At 45.2% G+C, this 26,386-nt stretch overlaps 1 protein-coding gene across 1 annotated transcript; it reads left to right on the top strand.

Moving 5' to 3' along the window:
* The first annotated feature begins 4,987 nt into the window (after positions 1-4,987).
* LOC311100706 (uncharacterized protein) lies at positions 4,988-10,176 on the top strand. The gene is made up of 3 exons (XM_084141663.1): positions 4,988-5,189; positions 6,863-7,001; positions 8,711-10,176. Exons 1-3 carry the CDS (start codon positions 5,117-5,119, stop codon positions 8,922-8,924), a joined length of 426 nt encoding a protein of 141 aa, XP_083997789.1. The 5' UTR covers positions 4,988-5,116; the 3' UTR covers positions 8,925-10,176.
* The last annotated feature ends 16,210 nt before the right edge of the window (positions 10,177-26,386 follow it).

The following is a 26,386-nucleotide window of genomic DNA, read 5'->3' on the forward strand; positions in this document are numbered from 1 at the left end:
TGTTACTTTATTATATTAAAGCACAAAACAATAAACGACTCGTGAAGTCCACGGTGACAATGACCGAACACGGAACAAAAACCCACAAACACCAAGGGAAAACAGACAGTATAAATATGGCTCCCAATCAGAGACAACCAGCCAACAGCTGACACTCGTTGCCTCTGATTGGGAGTCACTCAGGCAAACATAGAATACACAACCTAGAACACCCAACATAGAAACAGAACACATAGAATGAACACACCCTGGCTCAACATATAGAGTCCCAGAGCCAGGGTGTGACAGTACCCCCCCCTAAAGGCGCGGACTGCGACCGCGCCTCAACAAGAGCAAAACAGGGGAGGGCTGGGTGGGCTCACCTCCTCGGCGGCGGCTCCGGCCCCGGCCTTGCCCACCACCCTCCAATAAACCCCCCATAGCGCCCCTGGTCCGGTCTGGCCCCGCTGGCTGGAGCTGACCTGGACGTAGCAGGAGCGGCTAGCTTCAGCTCCGTTGTGGAGCAGTTGAGCGGTACCTGATTTGGCACCGATGACCCAGGCACGGGTTGTGCCAGACTGACGACGCGCACCCCTGGCTTGGTGCGTGAGGCAGGAACTGACCGGACCGGGCTGACGATGCGCACCCCTGGCTTGGTGCGTGGAGCAGCAACGGGCCGGACCGGGCTGACGATGCGCACCCCTAGCTTGGTGCGTGGAGCCGGAACGGGCCTCACCGGACTGACGACTCGCACCCCTGGCTTGGTGCGTGGAGCCGGAACGGGCCTCACCGGACTGACGACTCGCACCCCTGGCTTGGTGCGTGGAGCCGGAACGGGCCTCACCGGACTGACGACTCGCACCCCTGGCTTGGTGCGAGTAGCAGGAACGGGCCTCACCGGACTGACGACTCGCACCCCTGGCTTGGTGCGAGTAGCAGGAACGGGCTGGACCAGGCTGACGACTCGCACCCCTGGCTTGGTGCGAGTAGCAGGAACGGGCTGGACCAGGCTGACGACGCACACCGTAGGCTTGGTGCGTGGAGCAGGGACTGGCCGGACTGGGCTGGCGACGCACACCGTAGGCTTGGTGCGTGGAGCAGGGACAGGCCGGACTGGGCTGGCGACGCACACCGTAGGCTTGGGGCGTGGAGCAGGGACAGGCCGGACTGGGCTGGCGACGCACACCGTAGGCTTGGGGCGTGGAGCAGGGACAGGCCGAACCGGGCTGTGGAGACGGATAGGAGACCTGGAGTGAAGAGCGGCCACAACCCGTCCTGGCTGAATGCCTACCCTCACACACTCTGTGTGAGGCATCCGCACAGGACGTACAGGGCTGTGTACCCGCACTGGCATAACAGCACGTGACACTGGAGCAGGATATCCGGGACCGCGGAGAGGCATTGGAGACCACGAGCGTTGAGCCGGCACACTCCGTCCTGGCTGCATACCCGCCTTCGCACGACATGTGCGGGGCGCTCGCACAGGACGTACAGGACTATGCCGGACCACTCGTGGCACAGAACGCCGCTCCGCATACCGCGGAACCTGCCCCGTCCCATGCTGCCATGCCTGAGTACGGGACGTTGGTTCCGCTCTCCTTCCAGGCTCCGCCAACCTGCCTTCTGGCCCCCCAAACCCGGTGGCCTCCTCTCCAAATCGCCCTGTGGCAGCCTCCTGCTGCCCAGCCGCCCATGCAGTGTGCCCCCCCCTAAAAAATTTTGGGGGTTGCCTCTCGTCCTTCCGACGATGACACTGCTGACGCCGCTGCTCCTCTCTCGCCAGGGCCTTAATCCTTGCCCATGGCCCTTTGCCCCCGAGCATGTCCTCCCAGGACCACGATTTGCCCACCTGGGCCATCGCCAGCCTCTCCATCTCCTTTCCTGGCGCTTCCTCCCATGTCCAGTCTGCCTGCTCCTGGACACGCTGCTTGGTCCTGGTATGGTGGGTTTTTCTGTCACGATCGTCAGGGAGAGAAGTAGACCAATGTGCAGCGTGATGAACGAACATGTTACTTTATTATATTAAAGCACAAAACAATAAACGACTCGTGAAGTCCACGGTGACAATGACCGAACACGGAACAAAAACCCACAAACACCAAGGGAAAACAGACAGTATAAATATGGCTCCCAATCAGAGACAACCAGCCAACAGCTGACACTCGTTGCCTCTGATTGGGAGTCACTCAGGCAAACATAGAATACACAACCTAGAACACCCAACATAGAAACAGAACACATAGAATGAACACACCCTGGCTCAACATATAGAGTCCCAGAGCCAGGGTGTGACAGTGGTAATGTGGAGAATCGTTATTTTTGTGCTTCAAAAATGCACATTTGATATCATTTACTCAACAAAAATGGTGTCCGCAAAAATAAACTAAAAGAAACAATATTTCAGTAGAAAAAGTATTTGTCCCTACCCTAGAAAAATTACTGATTTAAGGCATTTCATTTACTAGGTCATCAAACGCTTCAGTTTTTGCTCAGCTAGGGCATTTTACTCTGAATGATATTTGAGACAGAGACAGCCAGCAAAAAATCTAGATGACCTCATTCACTGCAGTCTTAATGGTAATACTGTTAGGGACTTGTCTATGCAGACAATAACATGTCTCAAATTTCTACACTTCTCCAGAAAATATTCTGTTTACATGCATGAGTGCTCAACATGGAGTGGTTTCCGGTGGACATAGATTGAGCCTAGTCCTAGACTAAACATTATTTTCAATGGATATTCTCCACTGAGCTTTTTCGTCCAGGACTAGGTTTCATCTGTGTCCGGGAAACTGCCTCTATGAGCTAAAACATGTAGCTCAGTTGGTAGAGCATGGCGCTTGCAACGCAAGGGTTGTGGGTTCGTTTCCCACGGGGGGCCAGTATGAAAAATGTATGCACTCACTAACTGTAAGTCGCTCTGGATAAGAGCGTCTGCTAAATGACTAAAATGTCAATTGGATCACAAAATTTTTTACAACAACAGCATGAGTACAAGTAACACAAACAGACACTTCACTATCAGTCATAAAATGTCAAAGTGCTATTAGTAAAGTTAGTCCAATAGTTTCTCAGTATAATTTGTTTTCATGTGATACATGGTTGAAGGATAGACTAATGGAGCCTAAAAGCAAAAAAATGAGATTCCTCAGCACATCAGCATGGGTCTCCAGTGCAATCTTCTCTGAAAAGGACAGTATGACTCTGACAGTTGCTCCAACAGGTGACCTAATACAACGGTTGCTTTGAATGACGTTGCTGCAATAGGGTTATGACAGCAACAGGGTCCTGACAATGTTAGTAAATTGTGAATAAACTCACGTTTTTCCTGTAAGAATTGATCACTTTCACTTTGAACTAAAAACTTCTAACATGTTTTAGCCTTCATACTTTTGAAGCCAGCCATGTTATTCATGAGATCAACACAGGACAGCAGTAGAGGTGCCTGGCCTGGGGAACATACATAGCCTATGCAGTTTGTCTTAAGGGGGAGATGCCAGGAATGTAAAAGACGGTTTAGGCCAAGCTACACTTTGTTTTCAGCCAGTGGCCCGTCAAGTTATGTGCAGCGTTGGATTTCTCAGTGAAGAGAATGAAGTGTCATTTCCTGAGAACAAAATAAAAGCACCCGATAAACCCACTTCCTCTTCCATCTCACAGCTATGACTACGCTACGCATCAGCTGAAAATAAACATTCATACACATGCACGTCACCTTTTCTAAATACGATTTTAAAGAGGCCAATTAACAAGACAGAGATCAATCATCAGAATCTAGAGAACACTGTAAAAAAAATATGTGTCCCAACTCAAGCTCTTTTAGTAAGTTTACTCAACAATTTGGAGTAGTGTTGGTCCTCTGTAGCTCAGTTGGTAGAGCATGGCACTTGCATCGCCAGGATAGTGGGTTCAATTCCCAGGACCACCCGTAAGAAAGAAAGAGAGAATGCATGATTGTACATTTCTTTGACTAAAAGTGTACGCTAAATGGCATATTATGAATAAACATCCACATTTTAAGCATGAAGGACACCATATTGCTTGCTAATATCGAGATTCGAACCCACAACCTCTGCCTCACAAACAGTCGCACTACTGAAGAGCTAGCTATTGGGCAATGTACGTGGAGACACTGCAGGTCCCTGACAAGTCAATTGACTACAATATAGTAAAATACAACACAGTATTTTAAGTTGCAAAGCTCAGCAAACTACATTTTCAAATTCAACTCACACTGAGCAATAATTTTTAATTAATGTACTTAGAATTTCTATAAAGTGCTTAGATTGCTTGTCAGATCCATCTAATTCTAATATTCTCACTCTTGTGTATTTTGAGTATGGTTTGAAATGCACTTTGCTTCCAAGTTGTGTGGTGTTTTCTACCCACAGTTTTACATTTGAGCAGCAATTTGTTTGGTCGACGCCGACCACATCCAAGACGGTGACTAACCACATCTCAACATTTCGCCTGTTACCAATAACATCTGTTAGATATATAGTATGCATACAGTCACAATACATAGAATTTGCATAATTTCTTCAAGATTCTTGAGAAATTAGTCACAGGTAATCAAATGTGAAATACAGCTCATTCATTTGCTGAAAATTCCTTTCAGCAAATTAATTGCGGACACAACGATAAGCCTTTGGAGAGCTGTTATAGCATACCACGTCTCCAAACCAAAGAGACAACGTGTTTGAGGTTTTAGGTGTTATTTGGTCATCTAGGCCTTCATCTATTGGATTTTGGCTACTTATTGGGCCAAAGCTTGATTCAAATTAGGCTATGTGACATTTTCTATCAATAGATGATGGTCTATTGCAGTTTTACAGTGTGACTACCAATTTGTATATCCGTGGAATTTCCAGATTAAGCTACTGTGTTTATCATCTTTTTTAACGCTAGACCTAGCCTATGTTACAAACTAAATGCGTTGCATGCCAGATATGGAAGAAAATTACTTTCCATTGCGGATGTTAAACTTCTTGCGAAGACGTCTGGTTTCAGGAAACAATGACGCATAAATGGGCAGGGTTTATTCAACAGTGCTATTAAGTGTATTTCAGAATATTCACACACAAAGGTTCTTTTTAAAAGCATATATTGTCGTCTCCTTATTACAGCATCGAAAATAATGAAGGGACTACTGAATTTGAAGATCTGGCTGACACTGGCTGTCATCTTCGTTCTCGCAGATAACGGACATGGTAAGTTTAAAATAAATTGTAGGCTATATCACCTTTTTGCATTAGCCACATATAGGATACTAGAATATTTAACTATTGAGAAAAGTAAGTAGGGATAGTTAAGGATTTTTAACAATAACATTAACGTTGATTAATTCATGTTGATACGTTTAACAGCGCGTCTGCTATCAATTTGATGTCTTCTGGCACGCTTGACAAAATAGCCTATAGGTTACTGCCCATTTTGTCTGAATTGGTCTGTATTTTCTGACAGGAGGACACATTTTACTACCAGAATAGAGTACGAGTAAGAAAAAGGTTGAGTCCCCACAAAATAGAACAATGCACATGTTGTTCATAACTTTAATCTGCCATTTGTAAAATGGGTGGTTGCATAAGTGAACATGTAATTTGATCATAGTATTGACATAGTCTATTGTAGGCCAACATCATACTGTGAAGACATTTTAATGTCTTATAATAATAATGTAGGCTAAATGTGTGAATGCAGAGTAGCCACTGCAAGTTTGTGTGAATAAGGTATTTCTTTGTTTTCTGTTAAAAAAATCAATATAAGTAGGCCTATATCCATTCTAAAAATGTTGTATGGTCCTGCCCAACAAAGACTTAAGCTGTAGGCTACCTATTTTGTTTGTTTGTTTTTTCAAAAGGGAAAATGTACTCACAGATTGCAAGAACAAATTTACTAGCAAGAAATGGGAAAGTGTCTCACATTAGGAGTACTGATCAGGTCCTCTCACAGTAGGAGTACTGATCAGGTCCTCTCACATTAGGAGTACTGATCAGGTCCTCTCACAGTAGGAGTACTGATCAGGTCCTCTCACATTAGGAGTACTGATCAGGTCCTCTCACATTAGGAGTACTGATCAGGTCCTCTCACAGTAGGAGTGCTGATCAGGTCCTCTCTGTCCATTATGATCTTAAAGTCAAAACTGATCCCAAGTCAGCACGCCTACTCCGAGACGCTTGGTACATACGGACCGAGAATAGTTTAGAGTACATGTTTTTGGAAAATTGTCAAAATTTACCCCCAAAACAAGTTGCTTTATACTTTAACATAATTTTTGTTGGGCAGGATGAATGGTGGCAAGCACACTTGTTCATATCAAAACTCCCAGGCTCCTCTTGGGGATGGGGGCTACCTTGACTTGTTCCTAAACCATTCCAAGGGCCTTTACAGTCTTTTCAGGCCTATTGATTATTCCCGGGCATTATAAATCAGCATCCAGATACGGGTAACTGCTAAAATAAAGGAAACCCCAACATAAAGTGTGTTAATAGGGCGTTGGGCCACCACGAGCCAGAGCAGCTTCAATGCACCTTAGCATAGATTCTACAATTGTCTGGAACTCTATTGGAGGGATTTGACACCATCTTTCTATGAGAAATTCCATCATTTGGTGTTTTGTTAATGGTGGTGGAAAACGCTGCCTCATGCGCCGCTCCAGAATGTATTAATGTTCTGTATTATGTCATGTTTTATGTTTTGTGTGGACCCCAGGAAGAGTAGCTGCTGCTTTCGCAACAACTAATCGGGATCCTAATCAAATACCAAATACCAATGTTTAAAAGCATGTATTTCATATTTCATATTCAATAGGAATATTGTCGATGAAGATCCTCTGTCACAAATGAGTTATGTTTATATATTGTCATTCCTTTATGAAACACAGGCGCTCCAGCAAAAGGCAGATATATGTGGGTTAAGTGCAGGCCAGAAGCCAAGAATGCCAACTGTGAGACACAGAGGGGTCCCTCGATGGACTTGCCCGGGCCTCCTGACAGACTCCCTTCATTTGCCGTAAAGGAAATGTAAGTATATGTCATCATCACAGATGAATTTGTCAGGAGACCAAGGCTCTATGGGTCAATGAATTTCAGAATTGAACAGAATGTGACAGAATTGTTCAAACTTTAACTTCTTTGCGCCATTGCTTTTGATGAGCGATGTCCCCATAAAGGATTGCAATAACGAACATTGACAAATTGTGTCACAAACCCTGACTTTAGCAATAACACTTCCGATTTTTTTCAAGAATCACTTCACAATTTCCTGTAGGAAATGTTATTAATGACAGAATCAGCCCGGTATGTGCGTACTGTGACTTGAATGGCCTCTGATATTCGGTCTCATTCCGAGAGCGATGGTAGCATACACAAAGTGAGCACTTTGTTGACTTTTTATTAGTATAAACTACACACGGTGGGCCGACTCAATGGTTCTAGATTATCCTGCTGAAAGATCAGTGTTAAAACTACAAACGATATGGTTTAAGTGATCTGATTATAGATGTGTGAAGGAGCACCCAAGCATTGATTTCTGCACTCATTATATTACGGCAGACAGAAGAGAACAATATGCACTCAGCTCTGTTAAACTCTCTGTTCAACGTTTTTACTATTGAGGAAGCTAAACATTTGCTATCATATGGCCTAAGACACCACTAGTGGTCTAAGTCCTCAGCAAGACATTGTATCAGTTAGAAAAACACCAAGACGCAAAAGGGTTGAATCTCACGAAACCCTCTTCCTTATACTGTTGTTTGCAGAAAAAGTTATTATTGTTATAAAGTCCCTGTAGGCATGATGAAATATAAAAACCTGCCTTATACGACAATAAAGTACATTGCCAAAAAGTCAGGAATATACTGTTTAATTTTAGGTTTTGTGTATTACACTTGCTAAAAGTACCATGCAAACAGAAGCATCAGTATTTGAATAAAACCTGTGTAGTAGTGCGGTTATTATGTTAGGAACAACACTGTATTTTATGCAATTACAAAGCATTTCCTAAATAATGACTATGTAACAACATATGAATCCAATATAGTGACTGTAGTAATAACAGTGTTTCTTCACAGGTATCAGAGCAAAGTTTTACAAATGATTAATCTAAATGTGTTTATTTTCACATTCACTTGAAGCTGCACTATGTAGAAATCGCTCTACCATTTCCTGGTTGCTAAAATTCTAATAGTTCGCCTAATTTCAGTTTATGTGACAAAACAAGCAACTATGTTGTAAAATATTATATTTTCAGCTGTTTGAAGCTGGTGTACAAAACCGAAAGTAAAAGACGCAAAAACTAAACTTAAGAACAGGAAGCCTAGAAATAACGCACATAGAACAGATCTACCGCTTCTTAGACTTGCTTTCAATGAAAATGACAGATCTATAACACACATTTCTATGTACATTTGGTCAGGTTGCCCAAAAAGTTACATATTGCAGCTTTAAGTTGATAAAATAAACAATTGGACACTATTTCAACAATATATTCTCTGCCAAGAACTGTTATAGAGTTATCATACACTCAGCCTTTCTTGTTAAACGCTTTGTGAAATATTGTTGATTCAATACATAATTCAACTTAATACGATCCAAGGCTCTCAGTCAAACAAAGCAGGGAGGATGGGCGTGTTGAGACGCCCCGGCCTGCGCTGTTGTGAAAAATCACAGGAAGAGCTCAGAGGATGTAGACTGTAATGGCTAATGGTACTGTGCTTCTGTTTTTCTTCCAGAGTGCCGGAAGAGGCTGGCTCAGAGCCGGAGGAGCAGTCAGGCGAGGGTTCTGCCACTGGAATCCTTTTCACTGAGCAGGGCTCTGGCGACCAGTTGGCCAGCGCAGATGTGGATGGGAATGACTACCCTGGCTTCGTCTTCCCACCGAAAATTACCATGGATCAGGCTCTGCCTCCTGCTCGGGAATTGAAAGAGGATCACCTGATCCTGTAGTCTGCCAGAATGCTAAATATTGAAATTGTGATGTCAATCCGGTTGTGTAAAATAGATTTTGCAACCTCTCATGATTACATGAGCACCTTAACAACGGAATGCCCATTTGAATTATTGTATTTTCTGGTCAAAGCTATCTGCATCTTGTGAAAGTAGTACCATGCTATTTGACCCAGGTATTGATGCTTGGCTGTGTAAGATTGTATTTAGGTAACTGAAGTGTGGGCAATGTCGGTGGCTATAGCATAATTTGCACAGTTGAGTTATTTTCCCATGGAACCAAAGAGATCAAATTACTCGCTTTTTTGTGTGTTTTTGTTTTTAATTAGATTTAACCAGTAGCCTTTATTTCTGAGCTCAGCAAATTATATTTTTCTTAAGGTTTTAAAACGTGTGGTTTTCTTGGGGATATTGTGCTTTTATTGTTTTCTTTTGCAATGATATCTATAAGATATAATATGATAGTCTTTCCCTCTTGAAATATTGTCAATACATAATACTTTATTCCGAATTTCCACGATTGTCACAATTTGATATTATATCATTCCACACTCATATATTTTTTGAAGATTTAAATAAACATGTTTTGATCATCCAATGGTTCAAATACTGTTTTAGGATATGGGATTGGGCTCCCTATCCATCGTTAGTGGACATGAGTTGGGCTCATGGTCTCGTGATCAGGTCCCACTTGGCACACACTGGTTGAATCAATGTTGTATCAACGTAATTTGTCCACGTATTGTGACATGGAATCAATGTGGAAAAGACATTGGAATTGAAAAAAGTCATCAACCAGTACTACTTTCATCTCATTTCAACCAGCATTGTAAACATTTAAATAAGGGTAAGTGTCACGGTTTCGGCCGAGGCTGCCTCTCTCCCTTGTTCGGGCAGGCTTCGGCGTTCGTCGTCTCCGGAATTCTAGCTGCCACCGATAGATGTTTCATGTTCGTTTGCTTTTGTCTGTTTGTTTCCACACCTGTTTCTGTTTTACGTAATTAGTGTCCTATAAGTTTCTCGTTGTGTTTGTCTAGTGTTGTGTATGATTGTTTCCGTCAGTGTTGTGTGTTGCTCGGTTGAGCGTATTTCTCCACTGTGCTGGAGCTTAGTTGCACTTGTGTGTGCACCGTTTCATTTTGTCGCACCTGTTAGTGCGCATTTGCCTTTCGCCTTCGTGCGTGGTTTTGCTGTCGGGCTTAGTTGTCCTGTTGCCTGTGTTGGGCTAGAAATACAGCTTTTGGAACATTCAGGCTGCGTCCTGCATTTGATTCCTACACTACACCATACTACACGCCCTGACAGAATCATACACCACCAATGGAATCAGCAGGAGCCGAAGCAGCCCAGACGAGACTGGAAGCCCAGGTTCGGGACCAGCAAGAGCAGCTCCTGCAGATGGGGACCGCCCTGCAGGAGGTGATTACCACACTCCGAGGCTGGGGTGCGCCTCCACCGCCGCCCGCCCTGCCAGCACCATCGGCCAGCCCGCCCATTCCAGCGCCGGAACCTCGAGGAGTCCGACTATCTCTCCCGAGGGCCTACGACGGGACCGCGGCTGGGTGTCAGGGATTCCTGCTCCAGGTAGAGCTATACCTGGCCACAGTGCACCCGGCACCTTCAGGGCATGAGAGCGTGTCCGCCCTGATCTCCTGCCTGGCCGGAAAAGCGTTGGAGTGGGCCAACGCGGAGTGGAGGAAGATCGACGCCACGACGATTACGTACACCGAGTTCTCCCGCCGCTTCAGGGCGGTGTTTGACCATCCCCCGGAGGGGAAAGCGGCGGGGGAGCGTCTGGTCTTCCTCCGGCAGGGGAGGAGAAGTGCCCAGGAATTCGCGCTCGAATTCCGGACTCTAGCGGCAGATGCAGGGTGGAATGATCGGGCCCTCATCGATCTATACCGATGCAGCCTACGAGAGGACGTCCGTCGGGAGCTGGCGTGTAGGGACACCAGCCTCACTTTCGACCAGCTGGTTGATATGTCCATCAGGCTGGATACCCTGCTGGCTACCCGCGGACGTCCTGCGGAGGGTCCGTCCATTCCACCCTCCAGCGCCTCCGAGCCTTGTCCTATGGAGCTCGGGGGCGCTGGCGCTAGAGAGAGGAGGAGTCGGCAGGCTAGGGGGTCCATCCACTGCACCAACTGTGGTCGGGGAGGACACACCGCGGCTAGGTGCTGGGGATGGCCTCCTAGGGGAGATGACGACAGGTCCCGCACTGGGGATTCCCTCCAGGTGAGTAGGCGCCCCACTCACCCAGAGCTCTCTGTTGCCCATTTTTGTATGCCTGTACGTTTTCCACAGGTAGCACCTCATTCCCAGCATAAGGCGCTGGTAGATTCAGGCGCGGCTGGGAATTTTATTGATAAAAAGTTTTGTTTAGCGTTAGGGATTCCCCTCATTCCTGTTGAGGTTCCTTTTCCCGTTCACGCCCTAGATAGTCGTCCGTTGGGTACGGGCTTAATCAGGGAGGTCACGGCGCCACTTAGGATGTGTGCGCAGGGGGATCATCAGGAGATGATTCAGCTGTTCCTGATTGACTCTCCTGCGTATCCGGTGGTGCTGGGCATGCCCTGGTTGAGTACCCATAACCCAGTGATTTCGTGGCAGGAGAGGGCTCTGATGGAGTGGTCTGCTCAGTGTGTGGGTAGATGTTTGGGCGTTTCCGTAGGGGCTACCTCGGTGGAGAGTCCAAACCAGGTGCCCGCATTGCACGTTCCGCCTGAGTATGGGGATTTGGCTATTGCGTTTAGTAAGGCGAGGGCGACGCGGTTGCCACCCCATAGGCAGGGGGATTGTGCGATAAACCTCCAGGCAGGAGCTGCGCTCCCACGGAGCCATGTGTATCCTCTGTCTCAGGAGGAGAAGAAAGCTATGGAGATTTACATAGACGAATCGCTGAGACAAGGATACATACGGCCGTCCACTTCCCCCGCGTCCTCGAGTTTCTTTTTCGTGAAGAAAAAGGATGGTGGTTTGCGCCCATGCATCGATTACCGTGGTCTCAATCAGATTACGGTGAAGTATAGTTATCCACTCCCGCTGATTGCGACCATGACTGAGTCGTTGCATGGGGCGCGTTTCTTCACGAAACTAGATCTCAGGAGCGCGTACAACTTGGTGCGCATCAGGGAGGGTGATGAATGGAAAACAGCCTTTAGTACCACCTCGGGCCATTACGAGTATCTGGTCATGCCATACGGGTTGATGAACGCTCCATCAGTTTTCCAATCATTTGTGGATGAGATCTTCAGGGACATGCAGGGGCAGGGGGTGGTGGTGTACATTGATGACATTCTCGTGTACTCACCTACCCGTGTCGAGCATGTGGCCCTGGTGCGCAGGGTGTTGCGGAGGCTGGTGGAGCACGACCTGTATGTGAAGGCAGAGAAGTGTCTGTTTTTCCAGGAGTCGGTCTCCTTTTTGGGTTATCAGTTGTCTGCGTCAGGGGTGAAGATGGAGGTAGACCGGGTGTCGGCCGTGCGTAATTGGCAAACACCAACCACTGTGAAGGAGGTGCAGCAGTTTTTGGGGTTTGCAAATTACTACAGGAGGTTTATCCGGGGTTTTGGACAGGTGGCAGCTCCCATCACGTCTCTGTTGAAGGGGGGTCCGGTGCGTCTGCAGTGGTCGGCCGAGGCGGACAGGGCGTTTGGGAGGCTGAAGGACCTGTTTACCTCGGCCCCGGTGCTGGCGCATCCGGATCCCTCTTTGCCGTTCCAAGTAGAGGTGGACGCGTCGGAGGCCGGTTTAGGCCTCCCTGTGCTTTTTATTCTAAGAAGCTCAGTCCGGCGGAGCGGAACTATGACGTAGGGGACAGGGAGCTGTTAGCCGTGGTACAGGCTCTAAAGGTGTGGAGGCACTGGCTTGAGGGGGCTCAACACCCTTTCCTCATTTTGACGGACCACCGTAACCTGGAGTACATCCGGGCGGCGAGGAGGCTGAACCCTCGCCAGGCAAGATGGAGTATGTTCTTGACCAGGTTTACTTTTAAGATCACGTACATCCCTGGGTCACAGAATGGCAAGGCAGATGCGCTGTCTCGGCGGTATGACGCGGAGGAGAGGTCCGTGGAGCCCACTCCCATACTGCCTGAGTCGTGTCTGGTGGCACCGGTAGTGTGGGAGGTCGATGCTGAACTCGAGCGGGCGTTACGCACCGACCCTAGTCCACCACAGTGCCCGGAGGGTCGGAAGTACGTTCCGCTCGAGGTTCGGGATCGATTGATCTATTGGGCTCACACGTCACCCTCCTCTGGACATCCGGGTATCGGCCGGACAGTGCACTGTCTTAGTGCCAAGTACTGGTGGCCCACGTTGGCAAGGGATGTGAGGGTTTATGTTTCCTCCTGCTCGGTGTGCGCCCAGTGTAAGGCGCCTAGACATCTACCTAGGGGTAAGTTGCTACCCCTGCCCGTTCCACAACGGCCATGGTCCCACCTCTCAGTGGACTTTATAACAGACCTTCCCCTCTCCCAAGGGAATACTACCATCCTGGTCGTTGTGGACCGGTTCTCTAAGGCCTGTCGTTTGCTCCCCATGCCGGGTCTTCCTACGGCCCTGCAAACTGCCGAGGCATTGTTTACCCATGTGTTCCGGCACTACGGGGTACCCGAGGACATTGTGGCTGATCGGGGTCCCCAATTCACGTCCAGAGTCTGGAGAGCGTTTATGGAGCGGTTGGGGGTCTCGGTGAGCCTCACCTCGGGTTACCACCCGGAGAGCAATGGGCAGGTGGAACGCGTAAACCAGGATGTGGGTAGGTTTCTCAGAACATACTGCCAGGACCGGCCGGAGGAGTGGTCAAGGTACGTTCCCTGGGCCGAGATGGCCTAGAAATTCCCTACGCCATTCCTCCACTAACCTAACTCCATTTCAATGTGTGTTAGGTTACCAGCCGGTTCTGGCACCCTGGCAGCAGAGCCAGATCGAGGCTCCTGCGGTGGATGAGTGGGCGCGGCGCTCGGAGGAGACTTGGAACGCTGCACACGTCCACCTGCAGCGGGCCCTCCGACGTCAGAAGGCGAGCGCTGATCTCCACCGCAGTGAGGCACCGGTGTACGCACCTGGTGATCGAGTCTGGCTCTCTACCAGAAACCTGCCCCTCCGCCTGCCCTGTCGGAAACTGGGTCGGCGGTTTGTAGGGCCATTTAAAGTCCTGAGAAGGTTGAACGAGGTATGTTATAGATTACAGCTACCTGTGGAGTATAAGTGTATTAACCCCTCGTTCCATGTGTCCCTTCTCAGGCCGGTGGTAGCGGGCCCACTCCAAGAAGATGAGATCTTGGAGACTCCTCCGCCCCCGTTGGACATCGAGGGGGCACCGGCGTACTCCGTGAGATCCATCTTGGATTCGAGACGTCGGATGGGGGGTCTCCAGTATCTAGTGGAGTGGGAGGGGTACGGTCCGGAGGAGCGGTGCTGGGTGCCGAGGAGAGACGTGTTGGACCCGTCGCTCCTGACGGAGTTCCATCGGAGGCATCCGACGCGCCCTGCGCCGCGTCCCCCTGGTCGTCCCCGAGGCCGGAGTCGGCGCACGTCTGGAGCCGCGCGTCAAGGGGGGGGTACTGTCACGGTTTCGGCCGAGGCTGCCTCTCTCCCTTGTTCGGGCAGGCTTCGGCGTTCGTCGTCTCCGGAATTCTAGCTGCCACCGATAGATGTTTCATGTTCGTTTGCTTTTGTCTGTTTGTTTCCACACCTGTTTCTGTTTTACGTAATTAGTGTCCTATAAGTTTCTCGTTGTGTTTGTCTAGTGTTGTGTATGATTGTTTCCGTCAGTGTTGTGTGTTGCTCGGTTGAGCGTATTTCTCCACTGTGCTGGAGCTTAGTTGCACTTGTGTGTGCACCGTTTCATTTTGTCGCACCTGTTAGTGCGCATTTGCCTTTCGCCTTCGTGCGTGGTTTTGCTGTCGGGCTTAGTTGTCCTGTTGCCTGTGTTGGGCTAGAAATACAGCTTTTGGAACATTCAGTCTGCGTCCTGCATTTGATTCCTACACTACACCATACTACACGCCCTGACAGTAAGACTTAAGACTCAACTTAAATACATTGACTTAACCTGACTAACAGGTCGTTACATCAATCTAATTTCAACATAATCATCAGAATTATGTATACGTTGAAATTGCGTAGAAAGTTCCACATAGAAACATACAAAATATTTTTCATCTTATATGGGGCGGTTCGTAGCCTAATGGCTAAGAGCGTCTGCTAAATGGTTAAAATGTAAAATTCAATACAAAATAAAGCAAACACTTGAGTAAATGAGGGTTCTGGCGGCTTTGTTATGGTGTGGGGTGCATTTTCCTGGCATGGTTTAGGTTCACTCAACCCCTTAGAGGGCAAGGTAAACTCCAATAAATACACAGCCATTGTTTGAGTGATGACCTTCAACCTATGGTGAATCATTTATATCCTGATGGTAGTGGCGCTATTAAGACACTTTATGTTGGTGTTTCCATTATTTTGGCAGTTACCTGTATATTGGGTGGTTGAAATTATGCAGAACTTCCTATTTGATTAGACATATGTTATTTGACCTTGTTTTAATGTTGATAGCAAAATAGTGTTTCAATGTCATGCCATCAACCTAAATAAAGAGGTATATGAATGGCACTACAGTGAGAATGAATCTACCATCCAGATGCCTACCTCTATGTACACTGCTTAGCTTTGGAAACAAGCTGTGCATGTTTCAGCTGAGCTATCAAGTTAACATGTTTAGTCATAGATTGCATATAGATTGCAAAATAGTTGGGAAGAGATCTTTGACGTACCGATCCCATGGCATAGTGTTTATGAACTGACACGCAAAACGACACCGGATTCAAAAATTAGAATCTTTCAATTTAAATTATTATATAAAATTCTTGCTACCAATAGAATGTTATTTATATGGGGGATACAATCTTCCCAGCTCTGCAGATTTTGCTGTGAAGAGACAGAATCATTAGATCATTTGTTTTGGTTCTGTCCATTTGTAGCTTGTTTTTGGACACAGGTCCAGGAATGGCTAAAGGATTGCAATATTTACCTGGAACTAACCTTGCAGATAGCATTACTGGGTGATCTGAAAAGTCATAGTCAATCAATCAATAATATAATAATACTTTTAGCAAAAATGTTTATTTTTAATTCACAATCTGTAGAAGCAATGAGAATAGAAAGGTTCAGAACTTTTGTAAAACATCACAGTACGGTTGAAATATATATGGCAAATAGAAATAGATGGGAGGTATTGAATAGAGTTGAAGGATGGGACTAATAACAAATAACAACAAATAATAACAAAGATAGCTAATAATGTAAGCATACTGTGTCCATAATAAGTATATAGGTTGTATGTTGGGAGCTTTTGGGAAAGAGCACAGTTAGAAAGATATGGCATATAGAAGCAAACCGGATGGACATCATGAAAATGATCGGAGAGGTTGAGAGTAGAAGAAGTTCAGGAGCAAAAAAAACAAACACCTTATGGACAGAGTTAATTTTACAATAATTATATTATATATATATATATATATATATATATATATATATATATATATATATATATATATAATAGAATTATTGTAAAATTAACTCCGTCCATAAGGTGTAGATAGTAAGTATAGACCGGAAGTAGAGGCCTGGGCATTGTTGTTCACTAATTTACTCCAAGTAGGGAAAGGATGGTGGGGTTGAAAAGTAATAAAGGGGAGTATATATATAAAAAATAAAAAAAATAAAAAAAACATGGGGGATTGGAAGTGATGCAGACAATTACATTGATAGAAGATACAATCTATCTGCAATATTAAGCTGATCCATTCCCCCCCAAAAAATTAAAAAATTAAAATTAAAAATAAAAAGTAGTAGTAGTAGCAATAGTAGTAGTAGCAATAGTAGTAGTACTAGTAGTAGCAATAGTAGTAGTAGCAATAGTAGTAGTAGTAGTAGCAATAGTAGTAGTAGCAATAGTAGTAGTAGTAGTAGCAGTAGTAGCAGTAGTAGCAGTAGTAGTAGCAGTAGCAATTGTAGTAGTAGCAATAGTAGTAGTAGCAATAGTAGTAGTAGCAATAGTATTAGTAGTAGTAGTAGTAGTAGTAGTAGCAGTAGTAGCAGTAGTAGCAGTAGTAGTAGCAGTAGTAGTAGAAAAAAAAAAAAAAAGATTAAAAAAAATAATGATAAAAAAAAAAAAAAAAAGATACATGTTTAGTCATTGATCAGCTTCCATTATGGAGAGATTTCAGTGCCAACAGAAATTCTACTTGAATTATATAATTTTGAATTTGTATTAGGATATTGAATTTGAATTTAATATTTTTGAATGTGTATTACCAATTACCAATTACCAATATTCAAATTCAATATTTACAGTATATATTCAGTTTCAATATGGTAGATATTGCATTCATTGTCTGTGTATCAAATTTACAAACTATCATTTCAAGTTTATCAAAGTTTCACATATTCAACTTCTCAGATGCATTCAGATTCAGTTTTCAAATTCAGTTCTCTAAATTCAGATTCAAAACCAGAGACAAGGGCAAGGAGGATAGTTAGTCAGTTGCACAACTGAATACATTCAACCGAAATGTGTCTTCCGCATTTAACCCAACCCCTCTGAATCATACAGGTGCGGGGGCCTGCCTTAATCGACGTCCACGCCATCGGCGCCTGGGAAGCAGTTGTTGTTCCTGATATTTTGCCAGCCAGGAGAGGTAAAGGAAACAGATATAATCAAACGCTCTCTGTGGTAAACCAAAGCTTCTGTCGTTCTGAAGCCAAATTGGCATGTTGAATTTATTTTATTCTTCCAGCGTTTGAACCGTTTTAGCTATAAGCTATTATACTCTCTGGAACATGGACGTGCCTTCTGTTCCCCTCTATGATGATCACAGGCCGAGCAGGACAAGTTACATGCTGACCACACCGCCCACGTTGCGTGTGCGATTGTTGCAAAATAAATCTACACATACATGTTATTCAATCATTTCATCCAAACTGCTCACGAGCATCTGCGTAGCCAGGTGCTAAAATAGAACTTGGTTCTATCTTTGACGCTTGACGCGCTGCAAGTCCCGCATCTCTCATCTCCTCATTGGTTTTAGGAGCATATACCCACGTGGTGATTGAAAGATGAACTAAGGTCCACACTCCAGTCCAGTTGGTGGTGGAAATGCACCTTAAAAGTTAATTGCCAACCGCCATATAAAGTCCACAGAAGAGGAAGAAGACTGAAGGAGGAGAGATTACTAGAAACTAACTAGGATTCCCCTTTTATCTGTGGATTAATTATCGGAGTAGAGAACACATGATTTTATGTTACTCAAAATGGGTCCGAATTCTACAAAGATCCAGAAAAAAAGCCCTTGTGCATTTCAGGTAAAATAACAACCCAAGGACAAATTAGCTAGCAACAGCAAGCTAGCTAGCTAAATGTCCATGAATGTTTCATGTTTCGACTTGTCCCCAAATGAATATACAGTGAGGGAAAAAAGTATTTGATCCCCTGATGATTTTGTACGTTTGCCCACTGACAAAGACACGATCAGTCTATAATTTTAATGGTAGGTTTATTTGAACAGTGAGAGACAGAATAACAACAATAAAATCCAGAAAAACGCATGTCAAAAATGTTATAAATTTATTTGCATTTTAATGAGGGAAATAAGTATTTGACCCCTCTGCAAAACATGACTTAGTACTTGGTGGTAAAACCCTTGTTGGCAATCACAGAGGTCAGACGTTTCTTGTAGTTGGCCACCAGGTTTGCACACATCTCAGGAGGGATTTTGTCCCACTCCTCTTTGCAGATCTTCTCCAAGTCATTAAGGTTTCGAGCCTGACGTTTGGCAACTCGAACCTTCAGCTCCCTCCACAGATTTTCTATGTGATTAATGTCTGGAGACTGGCTAGGCCACTCCAGGACCTTAATGTGCTTCTTCTTGAGCCACTCCTTTGTTGCCTTGGCCGTGTGTTTTGGGTCATTGTCATGCTGGAATACACATCCACGACCCATTTTCAATGCCCTGGCTGAGAGAAGGAGGTTCTCACCCAAGATTTGACGGTAAATCGCCCCGGGATGGTGTTCTTGGGGTCATAGGCAGCATTCCTCCTCCTCCAAACATGGCGAGTTGAGTTGATGCCAAAGAGCTCCATTTTGGTCTCATCTGACCACAACACTTTCACCCAGTTCTCCTCCTCTGAATCATTCAGATGTTCATTGGTAAACTTCAGACGGGCATGTATATGTGCTTTCTTGAGCAGGGGGACCTTGCGGGCGCTGCAGGATTTCAGTCCTTCACGGCGTAGTGTGTTACCAATAGTTTTCTTGGTGACTATGGTCCCAGCTGCCTTGAGATCATTGACAAGATCCTCCCGTGTAGTTCTGGGCTGATTCCTCACCGTTCTCATGATCACAGAGAGTTTGGAATCTGATTGATTGATTGCTTCTGTGGACAGGTGTCTTTTATACAGGTAACAAACTGAGATTAGGAGCACTCCCTTTAAGAGTGTGCTCCTAATCTCAGCTCGTTACCTGTATAAAAGACACCTGGGAGCCAGAAATCTTTCTGATTGAGAGGGGGTCAAATACTTATTTCCCTCATTAAAATGCAAATCAATTTATAACTTTTTTGACATGCGTTTTTCAAAATCAGCAGGGGATCAAATACTTCTTTCCCTCACTGTAGTTGGTTCAGAGTTCATTTTGATATTTCAACCTGCGTGTCTGTGACGAGTACTGAGGATACGAACAGGCAGGACGCAGATGCAGGAATCAACAATGTAAAGGTTTACTTAACACTGAGCAAGAGAACAACAAAGTGCGAGTACACGACAAGACACAAACAATCACACACAACACAACACTGAACAGTCCAGGGCTATATAGGGGTAGTGATGAGATGATGAGGTGCAGGTGCGCTGGAGGTGATTAGGGTGCGTTGGGTTTCCATTCCGGTGTTGCTGAGGTGGTGCGCTCAGACCGGTGGCTCAGTAGACCAGCGAATCAGAGCGCCGGAGGGGAGCAACGGGAGGAGACGTGACAGTGTCCTGATTGCGTCTGGTGTGGATGGACAAAATCAACATGCGCGCTATGGCGCACGCAGACTAGTCAGCATGTTAGAAGTGTATCAAAAAAACAAAATTTGCCCCACATAAGAATATAGTTGAATATCCGTGTCATAGCCCTTCTAAGGATAGCCTTTCCACTCCCTATTTAATCTTGTTATTGTTTCTGACTGGGTTCAAGCCAGGTCTCCTGCATGTCACAAGACTGTGTTAGCCCACTTAGTTAAAGCCCATAGTGATGAGGAAGCTAACACAAGTCTTCAAGTCTCCAGCAAGGTTAGTCATCAAAAGAGCGTGGTTCATCGAACCACCTAGGCACCATTTCACCCCCCTTTGACCTCATACTCAGAGATCAAGGCACCAATATAACTGACTGGGTTTAAAATCAGGCCTACTGCACAACAACACTTTCTGTGGCAAACAGAAGCAGAAGGATCTGTGATCCCATATTCCTGTAAAGCTTAGAGAGGATCTCATGTCAAATGTTGTTGAAGTGCTGTGGTTGCAAGTTCTCCTGTCCTCTCAAGAGGAAGCATCTAACTGTGACTAATGCCTGTAATGACCCAGGTTATCACTCAACCAACTAGAGTGCATACCAATAGTGTTGGATCTGTGACATCCACTTGTATTGATCACATCTTAATAATGCTGCAGAGCTTTGCTCCAAAGCAATATCAGTTCCCATTGGCTGTAATGACCATAAGAATGTGCCAATAACAAGGAAAGCCAAAGTACCAAAGGTTGGGCCTAAAGTAATTTGTAAGCGATCATACAAAATGTTTCCTCAGGACTCTTTTGTTGAAGATGTCTGATGGGCACGAGGAAGTGAATCCAGATGCAGCTGGTAGTATTTGTAAAATGATTCATGCCAATTGTTGACAAGCATGTGTTAGCAGTTGATGTTACTCTTCAATAACACAGACCCCAAAGCAAATCAGGGGGAGTAAAATATATTTATTCAAAGAGAACAAATCATAGTTGTTATGCTGGAAAGTGGATGGTATATGTTCATTCTTCCCTGTTCTCAGTGTTTTCTCCACTGAACAAAGAGGACAGGATGTAGTTTATACCCAAGCCAAGCCTGTGGTTGACCAAGTACAATTCCTTGCAATAAAATTGGGCCAATGGCCAAAATACCAAGTATCTCGTTTCAGGTTCAATGTATAGACAATTTGGACAAATGAGAACTTGCCACATGTAGCTATGAGTCCCGGACTGGAACCCCTACACAGATTCTAAACAGATGTTGAACTGAAAAACTGCCCGTGTCCCTGATCCACTAATCTTCAGTTCCCCATTACAGAAAAACAACTATTTCCATTCATTGTTAATTCCCTGCGTGGTGTATTTTTTGTGTGAATATTCTTACACATGCACCTGTTAAGAAACTAACTGTGAAAACAGTTAGAGCCCCCTGGATTGATGATGAATTGAAACATTTTAAAGTTCAAAGAAATGATGCAAAAGAGGTGGCAAACAAGTCAGGCTGCTCAGCTGATTGGTTGACATACTGTAACTTGAGACATTATGTGACTAAACTTAACAAAACAAATAAGAAATTATATTACCAAACCAAGGTAAATTACATAAAACGTAATGGGAAAATACTTTGGAGTACATTAAATTATATCATATGCAGAAAACCAAATTAATCTCCATCATTCATTGAAGTTGATGGGTCATTTATAACAAAACCTTGTCGATATTGCCAATCATTTTAATGATTATTTCACTAGTAAAGTGGAAAAACTCAGAAGTGAAATGACAACATTGAACCATCATATTTTGGTATAAATGATTTAATAATGAAAGAGAAGGAAGAAAAGGTGTAAAAACTATTGTTATCCATCAATAGTGATAAGCCACCTGATATAGCAACTTTGAAGGGAAACTATTGAGAATTGTAGCAGACTGTATTGCCACCCCATTTGCTACATCTTTAACCAAAGCCTAAAGGAGTGTGTGTCCACAGGCGTGGAAGGAAGGTAAAGTAATTCCACTGCCTAAAAATAGTAATGCACCCTTTGCTGGCTCTAACTGCCGCCAATCAGTTTGCTGCCTGTTCTTAGTGAACTGATGGAGAGAATTGTGTTTGACCAAATACAATCCTATTTTTCAGAGAACAAAGTTAACTACTGACTTTCAGCATGCATATAGAGAAGAGCACTCAACTTGTACTGCACTGACTCAGATGACTGATTGGTTAAAATAAATGGATAATAAGATGATAGCTGGAGTTGTATTGTTAGATTTCAGTGCAGCCTTTGATGTTGGTGATCATAAATTGTTATTGAAAAAGCTCACTTGCTATGGCTTTGCATCACCTGCCATCACATGATTGTAGAGATATTTATCCAATAGAACCTAGAGAGAGTTATTCAATGGAAGCTTCTCTAACATCAGCTATGTACAGTGCAGTGTCCCTTAGGGCAGTTGCCTTGGGCCATTACTCTTCTCTATTTTTACAAATGATTTGCCACTGGTCTTACACCAAGCAAGGACTATGTATGCGGATGATTCCACCTCTACATGTCAGCACCCAAAGCCAGTGAGCTCACTGAAATTCTAAATAAGGAGTTACAGTCGTAAATATAAAAATAAAATAAAAGCATTGTATTTGGTTCCAGACATTCTCTAAGACCTAAACTTCTACTGAAGTTGTGCATAAAGGGTGTGACCATTGAGAAAGTTGAGGAAGCTAAACTCCTAGGTATTACATTTACATTTACATTTGAAGCATTTAGCAGATGCTCTTATCCAGAGCGACTTACAGGAGCAATTAGGGTTAAGTGCTTTGCTCAAGGACACATCAAGAGATTTTTCACCTAGTCGGCTTAGGGATTCGAACCAGCAAGTTACTGGCCCAACGCTCTTAACCGCTAGGTTACCTGCCACCCATACAGTACTTGTGCCAAGCTGTATTTAAGGTGGAGTGGTTGTGTTATGTTGGTGACCTGCTGGTAAGCTGTACCTGTCTTCCCAGTTGAGTGAGGACCTCCTTAATGACAGAATCCACAGTGCTGTTCTTGGAGATGTATATGTATGCCACAATAACCCTGTAAACAGACCCAGGTAGTAGAGATGGGAGATATCAAAGGTATGGTATGAGGGCAACTGTCACCTAGTCGGCTCGGGGATTCGAACCAGCGACCTTTGGATTACTGGCCCAACGCTCTTTTGACCAAAGCATATTCTGATGCCTAATGAGTCCTTTGAGACACTGGATGGTCAGTTATCATGGTCAAGTCATACTGACAAAGTTGTTGTGAAGATGGTGAGTGGTATGTCTGTTATAAAAATATGTTCTGTGTTTTTTTTACACAAAAAATCAACTGTACTAGTCGTTAAGTCTCTGGTCTTGTCCCATCTTGATTACTGTCAGGTAATATGGTCAGGTGCAGCCAAAAAATACCTAGCTGGTTCAAAACAGTGCAGCACACCTTGCTCTTAACTGCACATACATAACGACTTGAAGGTTGACGAGAGATTAACTGCTTTTCTTCTAGTTTTTATGAGAACTATTACTGTGATGAAAATTCCAGATTGTCTACATAATCAAATAACATACAGCTACTAAATATACTTTCCTGCAACCCGCCTCACTCAATGTAGAACAGATTCTATTATTTACTCACCTTTATCTAGAATCTCCAGTTGAAACTAGCCAGCCAGCTAACTAGCTACTTGCTATTAGCCACCGTTAGCGGTTTTCACCCAGAACATCAGATTTTCTTCCGGAATAACTGAATCACTGGACCTTAACACCGGATCACAACTAGCTAGCCGCAACCGAATGGATGTCGAATGGATGTTGCTGTATGCTAATCACCACTGCCCCCGAAGCAAGCATCAGTTAGCCTCGAGCAGGCCCATATCCCGGCTATCTACCGCTCTGTCTACCGGACGGGAGTAGCCAGCTAACCAGCTATCTAGCTACTTGCTATTAGCCACCGTTAGCGGTTTTTCACCATTGTCTGTGGCCTGCACTACCTACCAGCCAGCTCTAGCCTGGACTATTATCGGCCAGTCTGCACTGTCTGCACAGCGCGTTATCGACCCAGAACCTATTGGATTTTCTGCCGGAATCACTGAATCACTGGACCTTTAACACTGGATAATCGCAACTAGCTAGCTGCAACCAAATGAACGTTGTTGTTGGCTAATCCAATTTGTAAGTCGCTCTGGATAAGAGCGTCTGCTAAATGACGTAAATGTAAATGTAATCAGCCTTGAGCTAGCCTTGAGTCAGGCACATCTCCCGGCTATCTACGTCTCTGTCAACCGGACGGGACCTCATAGAGTCGACACGGAGCCCCGCCGATCCATCACGACTGTTCTGCCAACGTAATCGTCTGTGGTTTCAACAGGCTTTCCGTTGCGACGACCACGAAGATCCATCTGCTAGCCCCGGCCCGCTAGCACACGCAAACGACAGCCGTGCTTCCTGATCGCTGTGCTGTAGTACCAATTCGAACTGCTCTCAGACTCACATATTGCTGTTCACTGGACCTTATGATCACTCAGCTGCACAGCTGATGCCTGCTGGACTGTTCCTTTACACAGTACCCTGTCCTGTTTATCTGTTTAGCCTCAGCCCAAACTTTATCGCCATTACCAGTTGTTGTCTTAGCTCTCTCTAATAACACCTGTGATTGCTTTATGCCTCTCTCCCATGTCAATATGCCTTGCCTATTGCTGTTCCAGTTAGTTCTTATTATACAATTTCACTGTAGAACCCCAAGTCCCTCTCAAACTGCCTCAAATACTTCCTTTGTTCCACCCCCCATACACGCCGAGACCGGCTCAATCGGTGCCTCCAGTGATGCTATCTCTTTCATTGTTACCCAACGCTTAGGTTTACCTCCACTGTACTCCTGACTCAAGGCTAGCTCTGGGCTCCTGAGTGGCGCAGTGGTCTAAGGCATCGCAGTGCTAACTGTGCCACTAGAGATCTTGGTTCGAATCCAGGCTCTGTCGCAGCCGGCCGCGACCGGGAGACTCATGGGCGGCGCACAATTGGCCCAGCGTTGTCCAGGGTAGGGGAGGGAATGGCCGGCAGGGATGTAGCTCAGTTGATAGAGCATGGCGTTTGCAACGCCAGGGTTGTGGGTTCGATTTCCACGGGGGGCCAGTATAAAAAAAATATGTATTCACTAACTGTAAGTCGCTCTGGATAAGAGCGTCTGCTAAATGACTAAAATGTAAAATGTAAATGTACTCATATCCTTCCATATCCTTGTCTGTACATAATGCCCTGAATCTATTCTACAACGCCCGGAAATCTTCCCCCTTTATTCTCTGTACCTAACGCACTAGAAGACCAGTTCTTAAAGCCTTTAGCCGTATCCTTATTCTAGTCCTCCTCTGTTCCTCTGGTGATGTAGAGGCTAACCCAGGCCCTGCAGCCCCCAGTATCACTCCTACTCCCCAGGAGCTATCATTTGTTGACTTCTGTAACCGTAAAAGCCTTGGTTTTCTGCACGTTAACATCAGAAGCATCCTTCCTAAGTTTGAGTTATTCACTGCGTTAGCACACTCCGCCAACCATGATGTTCTAGCAGTGTCTGAATCCTGGCTTAGGAAGGCCACCAAAAATTCTGAAATGTCCATCCCCAACTACAACATTTTCCATCTAGATAGAACTGCCAAAGGGGGTGGAGTTGCAATCTACTGTAGAGATAGCCTGTAGAGCTCTATCATACTATCCTGGTCTGTGCCCAAACAGTTTGAGCTTCTACTTCTAATAATCCACCTGTCCAGAAATAAGTCTCTCACTGTTGCTGCTTGCTACAGACCCCCCTCAGCCCCCAGCTGTGCCCTGGACACTATATGTGAATTGATTGCCCCCCATTTATCCTCAGAGTTCGTACTGCTTGGTGACCTAAATTGGGATATGCTTAACACCCCGGCCATCCTCCAATCCAAACTAGATGCCCTCAATCTCACACAAATGATCAACGAACCTACCAGGTACATGCCTAAATCCGTAAACATGGGCACCCTCATAGATATCATCCTGACTAACTTACCCTCTAAATACACCTCCGCTGTCTTCAACCAGGATCTCAGCGATCACTGCCTTATTGCCTGCGTCCGTAACGGGTCCGCGGTCAAACGACCACCCCTCATCACTGTCAAACGCTCCCTAAAACACTTTAGCGAGCAGGCCTTCCTAATTGACCTGGCCCAGGTATCCTGGATGGATATCGATCTCATTCCGTCAGTAGAGGATGCCTGGTTGTTCTTTAAAAGTAATTTCCTCTCAATCTTAAATAAACATGCCCAATTCAAAAAATACAGAACTAAGAACAGATATAGCCCCTGGTTCTCCTCAGACTTGACTGCCCTTGACCAGCACAAAAACATCCTGTGGCGTACTGCATTAGCATCGAATAGCCCCCGCGATAT

Source organism: Coregonus lavaretus (genome assembly GCF_964263955.1).
Source record: "Coregonus lavaretus genome assembly, chromosome: 25".
Classification (NCBI taxonomy): Eukaryota; Metazoa; Chordata; class Actinopteri; order Salmoniformes; family Salmonidae; genus Coregonus; species Coregonus lavaretus.